This window comes from Arvicanthis niloticus, chromosome 10 (genome assembly GCF_011762505.2).
Source record: "Arvicanthis niloticus isolate mArvNil1 chromosome 10, mArvNil1.pat.X, whole genome shotgun sequence".
In the NCBI taxonomy this organism is placed as follows: domain Eukaryota; kingdom Metazoa; phylum Chordata; class Mammalia; order Rodentia; family Muridae; genus Arvicanthis; species Arvicanthis niloticus.
The window spans coordinates 56,397,338-56,414,568 of record NC_047667.1 but is presented as its reverse complement, the minus strand read 5'-3'; the positions used below and the strand labels follow the sequence as shown (position 1 = coordinate 56,414,568).

At 42.5% G+C, this 17,231-nt stretch overlaps 1 protein-coding gene across 4 annotated transcripts in view; it reads left to right on the top strand.

Annotated features, from left to right (window-relative positions):
- Positions 1–238: 238 nt before the first annotated feature.
- Positions 239–17,231, top strand: part of Uap1 (UDP-N-acetylglucosamine pyrophosphorylase 1) — a 35,845-nt gene continuing 18,852 nt past the window's right edge. For 2 of the 4 annotated variants that reach the window (XM_034513423.2, XM_034513422.2), the window contains exons 1-4: positions 294–476; positions 7,801–8,123; positions 13,394–13,598; positions 16,020–16,195. In XM_034513423.2, the coding sequence (XP_034369314.1) occupies positions 7,844–8,123; positions 13,394–13,598; positions 16,020–16,195 (661 nt within the window). In that variant the 5' untranslated portion in view covers positions 294–476; positions 7,801–7,843. Of the gene's footprint in view, positions 477–5,378; positions 5,402–7,800; positions 8,124–13,393; positions 13,599–16,019; positions 16,196–17,231 lie in introns of those variants that run through there. The other 2 variants (XM_034513424.2, XM_076941565.1) reach the window with 2 other exon arrangements.

Sequence of the window (17,231 nt, the reverse complement as noted above, 5' to 3'; positions counted from 1 at the left end):
TAGGAGCGCGGATCCGCCCCGGTGACCGTGAGGACCCGCCCTGCAGTTTGTCCTTAAGGTGGCGCCTGGCCTCACCTCCCTCCCCCGGCCGCGCGCATAGCCGGCCCCGCACCCCCTAGTGCGTGAGGGGAGGGCGCTGCAGACTGACAGGACCTTTGGCCATCCTATTGGGCAAGAGTCTGAGTGACGTAAAGGGGTCCCGCCTTCCTGTGGCCGGCGCCCGCCCCTTTGGCCGCGCTAGGTGGCTGACGTGTCGGGCCGGCAGGCTTCCGCTCCGCCCCTGGGCCGCAGCCACTCACCGCGGCGAGAGGGGCGGGGTGGCCGGGGCCCGCGCTCCCCTCGGCCGCCGCTCGCGGCCCGCCCCGCCGCCCCGGCCCCTCGGATGACGGTATATATTCCAGGCGGGCGCGGGACGCCGGCGAGTAGCCGAGCCGAAGGAGCCGGAGCTGTGTCGAGCCGCGGGAGTGTCGAGGGAGGTAGGGGCCCCCTTCACGCGCGCGCTCCCGTGGCAAGCGCGCGATCCCGGCTACGCGTTGCCGCACGGTGCTGGGCGCCGGCTGCTCTGAGCTCCGGAGGGGCGTGGGCTGTGTCGCGGCGGGGGAGGATGCGCGGAGGGTCTCGGGGAGACCGGGGAGAGGAGGCTTGGGTGGTGATGGAGTCCTCGGCGCGTGTCAAGCGCTGTTTTGAGTGGGTCCTCACCTGGATGGGGAAGAGGAGCCACGAGGGTCCCAGGCTAGGGCCCTGGCATAGTTGTGCCATTTTGGGAGGTCCCCGGTGAGAATAAGGTCGCTGGTACTGTCAGGGGAAAGCGAGTTGGGGGTTTTTGAACCCACGAGGGTAAGACTTGGTAGTTCGGACAAGGACAGTGGATCCCAATGGGGGATGTGGCTAGCACAGGACCCGCTTGCCACTTACCCGCTTCCCCTGCTACTGATAGTGAGAGAGGTTCAGATTTCAGGGTTTCCCCTCACTTGGACTGGTAGAAGGATGAGGCTAGAGGGCTGAGAGCACACATATGCTCTTGAAGATTGTTAAAAGTTAGGTCTAAGGCTGCCTTTCATCGGCACTCTGTGAAATCTGAAATTCGGTGGTAATGATCATGCTAATACGTATGTATTTATGTGAGGCAAAAGTTTAGGGACTTGGAGGTGAAGTTCACTGGGCTTGGATCCAAGAGTTTGCAGGGAACTGAAGGCATTTGTCTATTTCGTTATTAGTTGACTCACTTGGCTGAGGGAAAAGACTTCATAGTCTGTGTTGTTAGTGGTTAGGACTCAAGTCAGTCTCAGTACCATTTCCCCTCCGCGCCCCCCCCCTTTTTTTTTGTTGTCGTTTTTTTTTTTTTTTTTTTTTTTTTCTTTTTTTTTTGGTTTTTCGAGACAGGGTTTCTCTGTGTAGCCCTGGCTGTCCTGGAACTCACTCTGTAGACCAGGCTGGCCTCGAACTCAGAAATCCGCCTGCCTCTGCCTCCCAAGTGCTGGGATTAAAGGCGTGCGCCACCACTGCCCGGCTGTATTTTTTTTTTCAAAAGCGATTTACTCACCTATTCTGAGGACACATAGCAGCAGAGGTGGGCGAGGAAATGGGAAATACTGGACTTCTTTAATGTGGCATTTAAATTCTAATAAAGACATGTTTGATAATGGTTTGTCGTTTATATTGACCCAGGTGTGTTAGGTTGTGGGCACACACCAAATTTAGTCGTACTTTCTAGTGCACACTTTTGTTCTTAGTATAAAAATCCATGTCTTTTTAATTCTCTTCTCTGTTGCTGTATACCATTTACTTACACACACACACACACACACACACACACACACACACATCTTATAAAAATCAGTAGGAGATACAGTACTATGGCTATAGCTATGTCAGGTAAATATAAACCATGTTCATTATGAATGTTATATAACACAGAAATGGACAGATATGATTTTGGTAATAAGTTTTGTAGATTGCTGGTGTTCTGGGACTATATATCAAAGTTTATGATGAGTTGTTTTATTTGCATGAATAGGCTTTTTTTTTTTCATGCACCTAAAGGGGAATGGTATTTACTGAATGAAGTTTTTTTTTCTTTCCTTTTTTTTTTTTTTTTTCTGAGACAAGGTTTCTCTGTGTATCTCTGGCTTTCCTAAAACTCATTCTGTAGATCAACCAGGCCTCAAACTCAGAGATACACCAGCCTCTGCCTCTGACCAGACCATGCTGGCCCGGAACTAACTTACAGAGATCTGCCTGCTTCCTCATTGCTGGGATCAAAGGAATAAGCCTCCACTGCCCAGCTTTGAGTGACTTTTAAAGGAACAATTCTACTTAACATTTGTCATAGTATGCTTGCATGTACTTTTAGTAGAAGAGACCTTTGCTTTTTAATCTTGAGGATATATGAAAAGGGCTGGGTAGTCTTCATGATGAAATATATCCACCAGGGAAGTGAAATTATTTGCACAGGGTGAAATGATGGGGCAGGGGACAACTGGAGAGGAAGCAAGAACTAGGGGCACCTCTTTGATTCCATGTCTTCCCAGTGATCTGACTACAGTGTGCTTCCTCAAGTCCTCACAAAAACAGGTCTGAACAGGAGACCCTGGGAGTCATTCCTTGGAAAATAATACCAATCTACCTTGTCCTACTGTCTTATTTATTTATTATTTAATAAAAAATGTTCTTTGAGAATTTTGTACATGTGCCAACTATCTTATTAAGTGTTTTTTTTTTAAGTGATATAACTCTTGAAACTTAGACATCAACTGAAATGCTCTTTTTTTCCTCTTGGTATTTAGAGTCAGGGTTTCTCTCAGTAGCCCCGGCAGTTCTGGAACTGGCTCTGTTCCAGGCCTTGAACTCATAGAGATGTGTCTGTCTCTGCCTCCCGAATGCTGGAATTAAAGGCAAGCACTACCACCGCCCAGCTGAGATATCCTTTAATATCCTAGGAAGTGTGCAAGCTCAGTCTCCTGACTTCTTGCCTTTGTGTCCCCCTCTGCTCGGAGGAATTCATTCTGACTATGATTTATTTTTGGGTACTGGTGACCTTGAGAGTTTTATCACATAACCAACTAGCGTTCTGCTGTCTAGTCAGCAGTTTCTCTTTGGATGTTTGATAAGTGTATGAAGTTGAAAATGACCCGAAGTAATGGATCGAGTCTCTAATGACCTTGTGTTTGTAAATCTGTTCTGTCAACCTCTTCTTCATACTTAGTAAATGGCATTATGTTTCCATATTGGGCTATTTCACTTGCTGTTTCCTCGAGAACACTGGGACCTAAGCTTGGTTTATGTCTTCATATATATTCTTAAGAATTAACACATAGGTCTCCCACTTCCCTGTGGTGCCGCTTCTTACCTAGTTTCCCGCTACTGTGCCTCTTAGGACTTAGTCCTCTCCCTCACTTTGTTTCTTCGTAGCCACAGCTCATGTTCTTTTACTTACTCATCTCCTCTTCTGGAATGTGAGTATGAACTTGTTCTTCATCTTACGTCCCTGCCACCTAGATCTGACTCTGGTGGGGCAGTAAGTGCTCATTAAATATTTGGTGAATGAATTAATAATCACACATAAAAGTTAATTTTCCTCCTTAAATTCTCTGTTTTCACACATGTTCACGAAAGGGTAACTTTTTATGGGTAACCTAGTCACATCATGAGGAGGGCAACTGGGGACGAATCACAACTCACTGTAGTTTTGTGGCATAAAAAAGCAAACCACATTGGGCACATAGGTTATGCTGGAAGTGAGAATTCCCTAGTGAAGTCGTTGCCCATGGAATGTAGCAGGACATAGTACTACATACTTGGTGATGACTGCAAATAAACTTGGAAAGGTTTACTGGGAAGCCGTGAGTTACTCCAGCAACAGCCCCTTTACCTCGTGTTTCCTATGGTCTTGGTTCCATCGAGAAGTCAGGCTGAGTGATTAGCTTATCCGTGTACAAACTCACTGTGCTCCATGATGTTCATATGATGAAATCACTGAAGGATTCCATTTGCAGAGTCTGTCGCCTTGTACAAGGCTGCATCGGCTTTCAGACAACTGCTGCCACCATGTCCTGTTCTCTGAGTATATCACTCTGGGAGGCATTTTCCTTATTGCTCTCATTGAGGAAATTCTCTTTTCTTGTGTCGTCGATAAACTTTTTGGCTTTGTCTATAGTAGCTCATGGTCAGAAGGTTGTAACTTAGTCCTGCGGCGGAGTGCAGATTTCACATCTTTAACAGTAGCATTTTATAGAGGCCTCTCAATGTCCCAGGCACTTTCAAAACTGCTTTCATCATAGGAAGGATACCCTTAACTTTAGAGGTAAGTGTTCCTTTGTTGTTGTTTTGATTTTGTTTGTTTTTCTGTTTGTGTGCCTTTGAGACAGGGCTGTACTCTGTAGCTTGGACTCAGTCATATTCTGTAGCCTAAAGGATCCTCAGATTCTTCATCTTGCTTCATCCACACAAGTGTCAAGATTGTGGCATTCACTATTCCACCTGGCTAACAACTGTCTTTGCTCTGTTTTGCAGACATGAAAAATTAGGGCATTGAAAGGTTAAATAACTAGATCAAAATCACAAACTTGGGCCGTGGTAGAATTGAGGTAGGAAGCCGGTCAGATTCTAAAGCTCAGGGATGCTTGCCACCAAGTTACTCTGCCTGTGTTTAAGTGAGATCTCGCTCATTGGATTCTTCGTATTTCCTCTGCTCTTGTGAGGAGGGAGAAAGAGGATAGACTTGGAGGCACACACATCTGAGTTAAAAATTTCTATCTTTCTAGGTAACGTTACCTAGAAAGATTTTAGTGACGTAACCAAAGGCAAATTACATAATTTCTTTGAGCTTCATTTTCTCATTGATTGTGAAAGATTATTTGTTACATCTTAGCCTTGGATGAAAATTTTATTCCCATTTTATAGACACTGGGGTTGAAAGTATTTATGACTTGGTGTAGGCAATAAAATTAGGAATGTCCGTCTGTTTCCACATCTGACAGTGATGTGATGGGCTTCTGACGTGCTTCTAGGTATGCCGAGAACAAGAGGTGGTTCTGATGTTGCAGCAGGTCTGTTTTCATGTTGCAAGACTTCTTGAGGAAGTGCAGGTGACCTGAGTCTCCAGGATGTCTGCCATCTACTTTCTGTGGGGTAGACCCCTTTTGACTTTTTATGTCTGGTATTGCAGTGGGTGAGCCTGCACATGCTGCCTTTGCTGTAAAGCCGTAGTGCTGTTCTTACCCCTGCCTTGATGGACACAAGGTGTAGAACTCCCTCTGTAGTTTGACACCGAATGGTTGTGATGAGGTAGAAACTGTCGGCCATCTCATTCTATAGGTGTGGGACCTGAGGCCTGGGGCAGTAGCATATGGACCGTTGACTGCTCTGTAACCCTGATCACCATCCTGTGACAGGAGGATAGGTTGGTACCTCCTTCCCTTTAAATGCCACAGCTAAGCAGTTGAAATGCAGGGCAATGGTGGATTTTTTTTTTTTTTTTTTTTTTTTGTAGTGAGCCTCAAAGTTATCTCTTTCATTCAGATCCCTGCAACCAGTCTGCACCATACCCTTGAGGTTTTTGTTTTGTTTGTGTTGTTTTTTTGTTTGTTTTGTTTTTTCTTCCATTTTTTTCTCTTTTAGTTAGCATACAAAATAATGGATTTTGTTATTGCGTTTTAAGACACGTCAGACATGGTTCATATTTGTTTTCCTGCTGCTTTCTTAGTCCCCTGTCTTAAATAGTCTCTCTTCTGCTTTCATGTCACACATATGTATACATGGGTATCTATAATGAAGTTTAGATTCTGCATATAAAGAGAAACATATCTTTGGTCTGTTCATTCTCTGTTCTGCTCCGTCGGGCCTTTTCCCCTTTTCGTTCCTCTTTGACTTTCCTCGTGCATACACATGTGCATGTGTATGTTTTAAATCTAGATTCTGCCTATGAGAGAAAAGAACGCACTATTTGTCTGAATTTGGTTTTCTTCACTGATAGCCTCTAGTTCCATGCATTGTCCAAAAAAATGATATTTCATATTTTAATGAATAAAATCCCATTACTATAGACATCATATTTTCTTTATCACTTTATGTGTTGATGGGTGTCTAGGATGGCTCTATAACTTGGCTGTTATGAACAATGCAGTAAGAACTGTGGGCGTGCAGGTAGGTATGTATCCCTGCATGCTGCCTTAGATAAGCAGAAGTGGCTGTAGCCAGACTTGTGGTAGTTCTACTTTTAGATTTTGAGCAGCCTCCATCCTGATTCCTCTAGCAGATGTACTAGTTCACATTTCTATTGGCACCATACAGGTGTTCTTTCTCCCACACCTTTAGCTCCATGTGGTGTCACTCTTTTTTTTTTCAAAAGTTTTACTTTTTACAATTTTGTGTGTGTGTGTGTGTGTGTGTGTGTGTGTGTGTGTGTTTACATCTTATGGAACTTGGTTCTCTCTTTTTACCATGTGGGTCCTGGGGCTAGACCTTGTGTGCTTAGACTAGGGGATAAGTGCCTTTACCTGCTGAGCCATCTTACCTGTGTTTGATTTCTTTTTTTGGTGATCACCATTCTAATTGGGTCCCCTTGGGTTTTCATGTCCACAGCTGTGGTTTAGCTTGCTTTCCTTCTAGCTGTCTTTCTTTACAGTATATTCAGTACCCCGGCTTCCTTCCCTCTTCTTTTCTAAAGGGCAAGGTGATAGTGCCTTGTGTATTATTTCATTGTTGACTTCTATCTCTTACTCTTTGATCTACAGTTCATTGCCTGGTTTTTATGGGCTAGACCTGCCCTACACCGTATCCTGTCACTATGTGTAAGCCTTCACTTTCTAACTGATTCCTGTCTTCATGATCATTCACCAGGGCCATCAAGGTCTCCTGGTTTCCTGCTCTTATCTTTGTAGTCTGTTTGACCCCATCCAGGGTCAAAGAGCTAGATGGTGAACATTCCCCAGCTGGTGCCTGTTCACATCTTGCGTTTATCAGTACTAGGTGGGTGGTAGACTAAACATTTCTTCATTTCCTTACTTTGTAGCACTATGCAGTTTAAGATCTGGCTTTGTGATCGTAGCTCTCATGCTTGGGGCTAACATGGTCTTCTCCCCTGATTGTTGTATGTGCATCACCTTTCTTTCCAGTTAAGACTCAGGTGTCTAGTGAGGAGATGATGGGTATGATTCCCCTGTTTCCCCGTGGAAGTTGCTATTGAAATACAGTATTCATAGTTATAAGTGATGCTGAACTCCGAATACAACAGTAGTTGTCTTTATTAGAGGCAAGAGGAGAACAGTTGAACTACAAACTGGTAGTTTAGTGTTCAGAGGAGTAGTGCAGCGGCAGCAGATGTGGAGAGTGACAGTGGAATGAGATCACCGGGGATAGGGGCCACTCCACTGCCTGTGCTGTTGAGCTTCTTCCATATGAATACTGCTGGTATAACAGTTACAAGTCATGGAGAGGTAGAATTTTAGATGAGACTTGTAAGTAAAGTGCTTCCCTATAGTGCCAGCACATAGTGCTAATTATTGTTTAAATTTGAGCTTTCACAAATATTGAGTGAGTGTCAGAAAGGCAGAGGTTTGTTTCTAAATATTGAGTTTTTAAAAAACATTGTCATATATAGCTTAATGATAGGGCTATGTTCTGAGAAATGTGTCATTAGGCTGTTTCATTACTGTGCAAACATCATACATATATAACCTAAGGTAGCTTGGATGGGGTGATATAGTCTCATGGGACCACTGTTATTTAAATAAGTGATCTTGCTGGCCAAAGTGTCAGAATGTGTGCCCTTTCTTAATTCTGTTTCTTTTTGGTTCACAGCTCTCCCTGCTCTGTTTTTACAAAGCCTCACTACCAGAGCACTATGAATGTTAATGACCTCAAACACAGGTTGTCCAGAGATGGGCAAGAGCACCTGCTGCAGTTCTGGAATGAGCTGTCAGAAGCCCAGCAGGTAGAACTTTATACGGAGCTCCAGGCCATGAACTTTGAAGAGCTGAACTCATTTTTCCAGAAGGCCATTGGTGAATTTGATCGTTCCACTCACCAAGAAAAGGTGGATGCACGAATGGAGCCTGTGCCCCGGCAGGTTTTGGGCAGTGCTACCAGAGATCAAGACCAGCTGCAGGCCTGGGAAAGTGAAGGTACTGAGCAGGCTCTCATGTCTTACCCAGTGTGTTATGAGATATGCTGGAATTATTCAAGTTGCTGGATCATGTAGCACTGTGCCTATCATAATAGAGATGAGGTGACCCACTAGCAAGTGGCGAACATTCTTGCCGAGGTAGCTGCAGCACCTGCCATGGCTGATCCACACCCTGCTTGAATTATCAATGCCTGGCTTCAAAGCTCTTCTCATGCTCATCTTTATTTGGCTCAGACTCTTTTGGTCTTTAAATTCTATACTCTTGCTACGTTACTTTCCCTGAAATTTTGTGACACAAGTTAAATGTTCCAATTTAAGCTGCTTTGACCTGAAAACCTGCCTTGGACTGGTTTTCCACACCTGAATGTCCAGCTCTGTTTTCCTCTGTGTCACTATGTCTGGTTCCTGTTGCGGCACATATTGTAGCTGAGCCAGCAATTCTTGCCTGGGTGTTGTCACGCATTTCCTCCTGTGTTTATATTTACTGTTAGCTTGGTCTGGCCTGTGCCCTTCCTCTGCTCATAGTCACCTTGAAGGTCATGGGGCTGTGCAGGCTGTGGTCCTGCTGCTGTGGACTAGACACTATTTGTTTTTTTTTTTTTTTGGGGGGGGGGGGTACTAGAGATCAAGTCCTGGCCTTCTGCATGTGAGGAAAGCACTTTGCCACCGAGCCACATCTCTTAGTTGCCTGCTGGTTTTGAGCTCACCATGAAGGCCAGGAAAGCTTTGAACTTGCAGTCTTTCTGCCTTGGCCTCCTCGGTAGCCAGAGTTACAGGCCCAATTCTTACACTCATTCCTCTTTAAAATTTTTTTTGCTTTTTAAAAAAATTTGTATGTGTGAGTGGTTTGCCTTCATGTTTGCCTGCACATCACATGTATGCAGCGCTCACAGAGGCCAGAAGATGGTATCAGATCCCTTCAGAATGAAGTTAGAGAAGGTTGTGAGTTATTAGATAGGTGCTGGGAATTGAACTCAGGACTCGACTAAGTCAGTGCTCTAAACCTTTGAGCCATGACCCCAGCTTCCTTACACCCATTCTTTAAGATTCTCCATATTTGCTGTTTTCAAGGCTTTCTTCACTCTCCAAAGTTGGAATTAGTTGTTTATGCTTGCATTTGATTCTATCTTTAGTAACAGCTGTTTGCATTTGTCTTCCTAACTACGTCATACACTTTTGAAGAGCAGCACATGTCCTGATTGTCTGGGTATGTCAGACATCATTTAGAAGGAAAATTTGCAGTTTATATGTGGATCAATATGTGTTGAATTTGCCCACAGATTTCTTGTTCAAAACATATACTATAATTTATTCTTACGTCTACTACTAATTTACACTTTTGAGAATGGCGGAGTAGCTCCACAGCAGCTTTTTGGTAGAGTTGCTTTTTGTAATTTAGTCCTCTTGTAAAGAAAACCTTTGCTAAATATTATACCCTAGGCCTGTTCAGTAGTTACTTTTGCGTAGCTCTGATGAAATACCACACAAATCAGTTTAAAGGGAAATATGTATATATTTTAGGTCACAGTTTTAGAGAGTTCCCTCCATTCAGATTGGGAGGGCTTGGTGGAGCAGAGCAGTTCACATCATGGTGGACCTGGAAGCAAAGAAAGACGGCCAGGAGAGCTTTAAGTGTGCAGCTCCTTCACTGGCTCCTTCTTCCCCGTTTGACACTGTCAGGGCTCCTCCCCATGGGATGACGTCATCCTCATGCACAGTGGGTCTTCCTTCCCTTTACTTAATCCTCCCTAGAAATACCCTCACAGATACCCAGAAATGTGCCTCACCAGTCTTCTAGGTGAATCTACATCTAGTCAGGTTGGCGGTGAGGACAGACCAACACCTTTGAGTATTTGCGTGTGCTTCTCCTTAAGTCTCTGCCTTGTTTTCTTATGTGAATGAACAAGTGAGACTAATACACTTTATTACAGAAACTACTTTCAGAATATCAGAAATTGCTTGTAACTATATCAGATCTATTTTTCTTATGTTACCTAGTTGTATATTCGTTACGTTCGTAGATGTACGTAATGTCATAGCTGTAGCTGTATTATCTCAGTGGCTGTTTTTGTTTCGCCCTTTGACATTTCACCTCTCACTCCATGAACTAAGAAGATAACTGGCAGCACTGACATTGTCTATACCTCTTCCTCCCCTAGGCTGACAGGTGTATTGATTTTTACATTGTGTTCCAAAGAGCCCCAGTGGGAAAGCTGTTTCATGGAGGGAAGAGGGAGCTCGTTCTAACTAAGCAGGTCTCTAACCTTTCACATCTGTCACAGCGGTTCTACTTCCTTCTGTTCTGTGTATTTGGTTGTTATATGAGGCTTTATTCAGAAGGATTCAAAAGGGCTTATTCAAAAGGATCTTAAAGAACAGCTTGAGAAAAATTGGTTATTCATTCAGAGGATGCCTTTCAGATCTGAAACGCACATGTATGGCTGACCTAGCCTCTTGCCAAGAGAGTATGGCTAACCTGGCCTTTTATGGAGGGAGCCATGGCTAACCTATCCTCTTACCAAGAGCCATGGCTAACTTAGCCTCTTACTGAGAATTGGTCAGGGCCACTCAGAATTGAGAGAATGACTTTCAGATGAACCCTTGTGAATGGAGAGTTTTGGTGATATGGTAACTTATATCGACTTTGGAGTCATTAACCATGCCTTCCTGTTCTGGGTTTCAAAAAGGCTCCAAATCAAAAATCAAACGGACTTCTTCCCTCCTGTATCCCAGCTGCTGTGTTCCTCCTTAGGAGTTACGGAGGATGAAGTCATAGCATTAACATTTAAGGAGCCTGGTATAACAGCTGTAAGCAACAAGCAGGTCTCCTTTGGAGTCTTTAGCTTTTCATAGACTCTGTAGAACTAATCTATGATTTTTCATTTAAAGTATAGTCCACAATTGTTAGAACCAAGTATGGCCCAAGAAGGAGCAAAGCAAACTTCCTTTTGGCTCGGTATCAGGAAACAGTATTTATTTGTGGCTTTACAGTAGGGTGGAGGGGATTTTGTAACTGATTTTATATCCTTTTCACTTAGCCAGAAATTGCTGTGTGTTTGCACAGTCATAGCAATAGAAAGTTTTTGCAGTTACTAATCAGAGGGAAGAGACTGTGGTAGTGAAGATTATAGCATTGTATTTTATAAGCTGGGAGGAGTCTCATAATTGTTTTAAGGACAGTTTCGTTTTCTTCATGATGGTAGAAAAAAGTATTGTGTAGTAGTTCCCAAACATCTGATATTGAAGAGATAACGGACATTTGAAACTGAGGGTAGAACGTTATGTCTTAGGGGTTAAGTAACCTCCTTGTTGAAGAGAGGTCTTATTTTCATTTGAGTTTTAAAGTTTTCTGGCTACACATAAATAGTGTAACACAGGATAGCAACCGGGAACTCGTGAGATCCTGAAAGAGAAGCAGTTAACAGCTTTGAGAAGAATGCCATTGTAGTAAAGTTACACTGGGAATATCTGGTTCTTAGTATAAAATGCCACCCTCTACTTAAAAATGCATATTTAGTTAAGTACAAGTTAATCTCCTGCTTATGCTAATAACTATTTGGTGTTACCCATTGTCTTGCCCATGAGACATTTTCCTAACTAGTATAGAGCTGGGAATGGATGCTGGTCTTGTATGGCTGGGTAGTAAGGGGCCCACCGCTAAGCTGCATCCCCAGTACCTGAACTGATGTCTTTTCTCTTTCTATGACAACATGGTAGGAAAGTAAGTGTCTTGTGGGGAAGAAGTGTGCTCAACATTATTTCTCCTCATTTTTCTTAGGTCTAGTATAGTAATGGAATAGATTTGTTTTATATTTAAGGTAATACATACTTACCTTAAAGAAGTTAGAAATTACTAAAAATGTCAAAGAAAAAAGAAAATTTTTGCCATTCCATACTCCAGGCAAAAATAACTACTAGTAATGTTTAATAGTGTCTTCTTTTACATACACACATAGGATGTCATTGTGTAGAAATTTATATGGAATTATTATGAAATAGTTCATGTATTATGAACAAATATTTTGAGACAAATATGGTATAGTAAATACCTACATATGCAATTTTGACTAAAAATTAATTTTTTTGCCTTCATGTATCTTCCGTTTTTGTTCCTGTTTTTCTTTGCTGCTGCATTCCAAATATCATGTTGTTTTTATTATCATAGTTCAATATATGACTTGAAATTATGTATACAGTGCCAAATATCTCTCCCCAACCCACACTAATCACAATGCCTTTTTATTTATTTATTTTTATTTTTTTTCACAATGCCTTTTTGTTGAATGCTTAGTGAAGTTCTCAGTAATACATTAGTTTATAAAACGAGTTCAGTTTAAGATGTCCTTGATTAGTCTCCTTTTTGTGTTTAACAGTTTGGGAAGCAGTTTCAGTTGTAACGTGTGATTACAATGTAAAGACTTACGGGCATGGCAGTACATGCTGTAGTCATAATGCACGGATGTGGGAGCAGGGGGATTACTAGTTCAAGTCCGTTTTGGGCTGCATAGAAAGTTTGAGGCCAGAGGTATGTGCAATTTTATCTAAAAAAAAAACCCAAACAAACAAAAAACAAAACAAAAACTAAAGAAGGCAAGACAAAGCTTTTGTGCTTCAGTATTCCTTCTGACTAGCTTTCTTGGGTAGCTCTCCTTCACGTGTCCTAGTTGAAGCGCCTGTTGATGCCGCTTGACTTGTCCGCAGTTTAAATGGAAGTTCTGCTGTGCTCTGCTGCAGAAGTACCTATGAGACCGTCTTGTTTGAGGCACCTGCCCAAGTTAAAGCATAGGGAGGAACTAGTCCAACCAGGAAGTTATCCAGGAAAGGTCTGACCTTTCACAGGCCACTGCACGCTGCTCTGTTTCTTGTAATGTTATCAAGGAAGAGTGCTCAGAACCTTCTGGGCTCACAGTGCCTGGATCTCCAAAGAGAGAGGTTCTCTAGGTCTTCAGTTGTCTCTCTCTGGCTTAATGTTTTGTTTTACTTTATTTATTTATTTTTTTCTGTCTGTGTTAAAATCCATCCTGTAAGACAGTCTTAACTCAGTTGGGGTTGGTCTTACAGGGCGGTTGTGAGCCAGCTGGTAACTGAACTTGGTCCCTCTGGAGGAGCTGCTCTTAACAGCTGAGCTAACACTCCAGGCCTAGAAAAATAGTTTAATATGTTCACTGAAGTCTCTCACTGGTTTTTGGGTGTTTGAGTCTGTTGCCTAAGCTTATGTTTGTACGTTGAATTATAGAGGTTTTATGATACACATGTTTTCTTTTCTAGGACTTTCTCAGATTTCTCAGAACAAAGTAGCAGTTCTTCTTCTAGCTGGTGGGCAGGGGACAAGACTTGGAGTCGCGTATCCCAAGGGCATGTATGATGTTGGCTTGCCATCCCACAAGACACTTTTTCAGATTCAAGCAGAGCGTATTCTGAAGCTCCAGCAGTTAGCTGAAAAACACTATGGTAACAAGTGTACCATCCCATGGTAAGCCACGTCTCATGTTGAAGCATCTGCTCTGTAGTATTAAAATGTATATAAACTTGCTGACAAGAGGACACACTTCCTGTTACCAGTGATCTGTGGGAAGGTAATTCTATATATGCTGAAAGTAGTCTATGTTATAACTATCTATCTGCCCTCAGTGGCTTTACTGGGAGTATATTCACTTTTATACCCTTAGCTGAGTACCTTAAGACTACCTTTCAGTATCCAGCAAACTCTGAGTTCAGAAACTTCTTACTGACGGCAGTATGTCTAAAACAGGCTTTCTGGTTAAAATGAGAAATCTAAAGGTGTGCTTCATTGTTCCTGTTGTTGCTGCCAGGTGTCCAGTGTCACTGTGATCCCTAGTCATTTTGTTTCCTCTGTCAAGCATTTGGGTCTCTCCCTTATAGTGTCTGAAACTTCATGATAAGATGGTATGGCCCATTAGGCTTTTCAGTCTGGCAAATCTGGTCCTAAGCACCAGGTTAGCTGGTCCTTTCCTCTTCCCCACGCCCCCACCTCTTCCATGAACACTCAGAGATGAAAGTCACTTTGCCCACTCTGCTACGGGTCACATGTGTTTTCTCAGCAGCTACTAGAGTGCTGTGTGCAGGGCCTCAATCTTGGGCACTGCCCCCTAGGCAGGAAGAGTAACACTCAGGTGATTCTGTGCTGCCTTTCACTTTTTTTTCCCTTTTTTCTTTAGCTCTTTGATTAGTTTCTCAGAGCAGTTTTAAGCAGGAGCCAGCTGTGCATTTGACATCTCTCAGGGCCTTGATCTTATCACTTCAGTCCCACAGGACTAAATCAAAACTGCTGGTTTTCTGTCTCCCAGCAACAGCCTCTGGTCCTAGTGCAGATTCCCTAGCCTGTACCAGCATCAGAAAAGACTGTCAGGAAGAAGCAGCTGCTAACCTTAATTCCCTTTGGAAGATCCTCCCTCTCTGCGGCTCTCTGATTCCTTTGAAGACATGGTTTTTGGAATAAGTTTTCAAGATGCTCTAGTTCTTTTTCAACACAAAAGTACTGGGATGTTGTGAGCATTTTTTCCCTCCCCATCTCTATCCCTGTGGGGGTTTTGAGGAACATGTGTTGTATGCAGTCAGCATGTTATTTTCAGCCCTGGTTCTGTTGTCATGTTGGATTTTCTTCTCTCTCTTCCCTCTGCTTTTTAGTGCTCTACTTATGTTTGTATGTAGAGCAGTTTCCCACCTCTTTTTTTATTTCTATAAAACAAAGAGTAGTGGCTCAGCTTATTACAAAGATTAAAATGCCCAAAATGACTTGGTTAGCACACATATTTACTGTGGTAGGAAATCATGCCATTTTCTTCATCAATTTAAATAATTATTTTTATGTTCTGCCTTCTTGTATGTCTGGACTATATGCTTGCAGTATCTGCAGAGGCCAGAAGAGGGCATCAGACCCTCTAGAAATGGAGTTACAGTAGTCATTTACTACCAGATGGGAACCAACCTGAGTCCTCTGTAAGAGCAAGTGCTCTGAACTGTGAGCCATCTCTCCAGCTCTGTACTTCATCAGTAATTTATTTAATGATTATTAGTTGAGTTACTGCTTCTAAGTCCTAAGTATTGATCACTATCCAGAACAAAAATCCCAACTTTTATGTACTTAAATTCTGGTAAGGCCCTGAACCAGTTTAGTTTCTAATTATAGTTTCATATAGAATCTTTTTTCCCCCTTTGCTATTCTGTCATGAATTCAGTTTTTTGAAAAAGGAAAGATTTGTTTTAATTTTTTATGTGTATAACTGTTATACTTGCATATATGTCTGAACACCCTTATGTGTGCCTGATACCCAGGGAGACCAGAAGAGGTGCTGGGTTTCTAGTACTGGAGTTAGAGACAGTTGTGAGACACATGTGGATGTGGGGCATTGAATGATGTCCTTTGGAAGAGCAGACAGTGGTATTAACTGCTGAGCCATCTCTCAAGGTCCTGAATTAAAGTTTTGTAGCAACAGAATGTATAATTTTGCTTCTATGATTGTAACTGGATGGTGAGCAGAGTCTGGAGTCTATTTCAAATTTTAATAAGAACCACACGAGAATATTAGTCTGTATTGCTGTTATCTTTTTTTCCTCTATTTAGAAGAAGAGGTTTAATTTTAGCATCTACTTTCACAGAGTTATAAATGCTTACTTATGCCTCTAGATATGGGTTCTTTGCTTCTAGAAACAGGTTTGATATTTTCGTAGACTTATTTTGGACATAAGGATCAGTAAACCCTGGAAGAAGTACAACAGCTAATTAGTGTATCTGAGCCAGAGAGAGATGAAGTAAGTCAATATGAAGCAAGCACTCTCACAATCTCTGCAGTGTGAGAGATAGATTGAGTGCACTTTCTTTTGCCCTAATTCTTAAAATATCATTGCTTATAAAATGGACTCTCTTTTGCAGGTATATAATGACCAGCGGCAGAACAATGGAATCGACAAAGGAGTTCTTCACAAAGCACAAGTTCTTTGGTTTAAAAAAGGAGAATGTGGTATTTTTCCAGCAGGGAATGCTGCCTGCTATGAGTTTTGATGGGAAAATTATCTTGGAAGAGAAAAACAAAGTCTCTATGGCTCCAGGTTTGTAATCATCCTCATGCAGTGGTGACTTATTTGATTGTATGGAACAACTCATTAGCTTTTGATTTTCTTTTGATTGGTGGTGATTTGGATATTAAAAAATGAGGTTTTCCCCCTTCAATTTTTTTCTTCAACTTGTCAGCAATTTAAAAAGTTGAAAATGTCCATTAGTGAAATGGATGAATCGATTTTTACACTTCTTGTGGATGTTTGCCCTCGAGAGCTTTCTGGATGTCCATTCTCCTCCTTACTATTTTATATGTACAGCAGTGCCCCTGGCACACCATTTACTGTACTGTCAACCAGCGAAGCATCACTGTTTCGTAGGTGGGAGGCTTTGCTGATAATGTCGTCAGTGCTAGATTGCTTGCCTGGCACACACAGGCTCTGGGTTCACACCTCACCCCTGGAAAAAAGCAAAACAAAGAAGTAGCAAGAGGCTAAATGGTAGTTTCCATGTGGCTTTAAATCTTAAATCATACAGAGATAATTGCTTAGGGACGTCAAGTGGTAAAGAGAATTCTTCATACAATAAGAGAATAAGAATAAGAGAATAAGGCAGAACTGTATACACGTGAGTAGGACACTGGCTTGTACATCTGCAGATAGTATACACACATAGCAGTTTGCTGTTGGCATTTATTGGAACTGGACAGTAGAGCTTATGTAACCACAGAGTGACCCGGAAAGCGATCTCAGCTGTGAAACCTGTTTCTCTGTGAGTCTGTAATTAAAGGAAAGACTGAGGAACAGACAGTAAACTGGACCTTCACCATGTATAGGCCTGCACTTTATCTGGATTTCTGTTTGCAAAACAGAAAATGTTTGTTTGTTTGTTTTGAGGCAAGGTCTAATGTAAGTCTGGTCTGCAACTCACTGTATAGCTGAAGGGACTTTAAACTCCTGGTCTGCCTTCCTGTACTTCCTAAATGCTGGGATTATACACATGTGCCACCACACTCTGCTTAGAAAGTGCTGGAGATCAATCCCAGAGTGTCACGCATGCTAGGCGTGAACTCTGTCAACTGAACTGCAT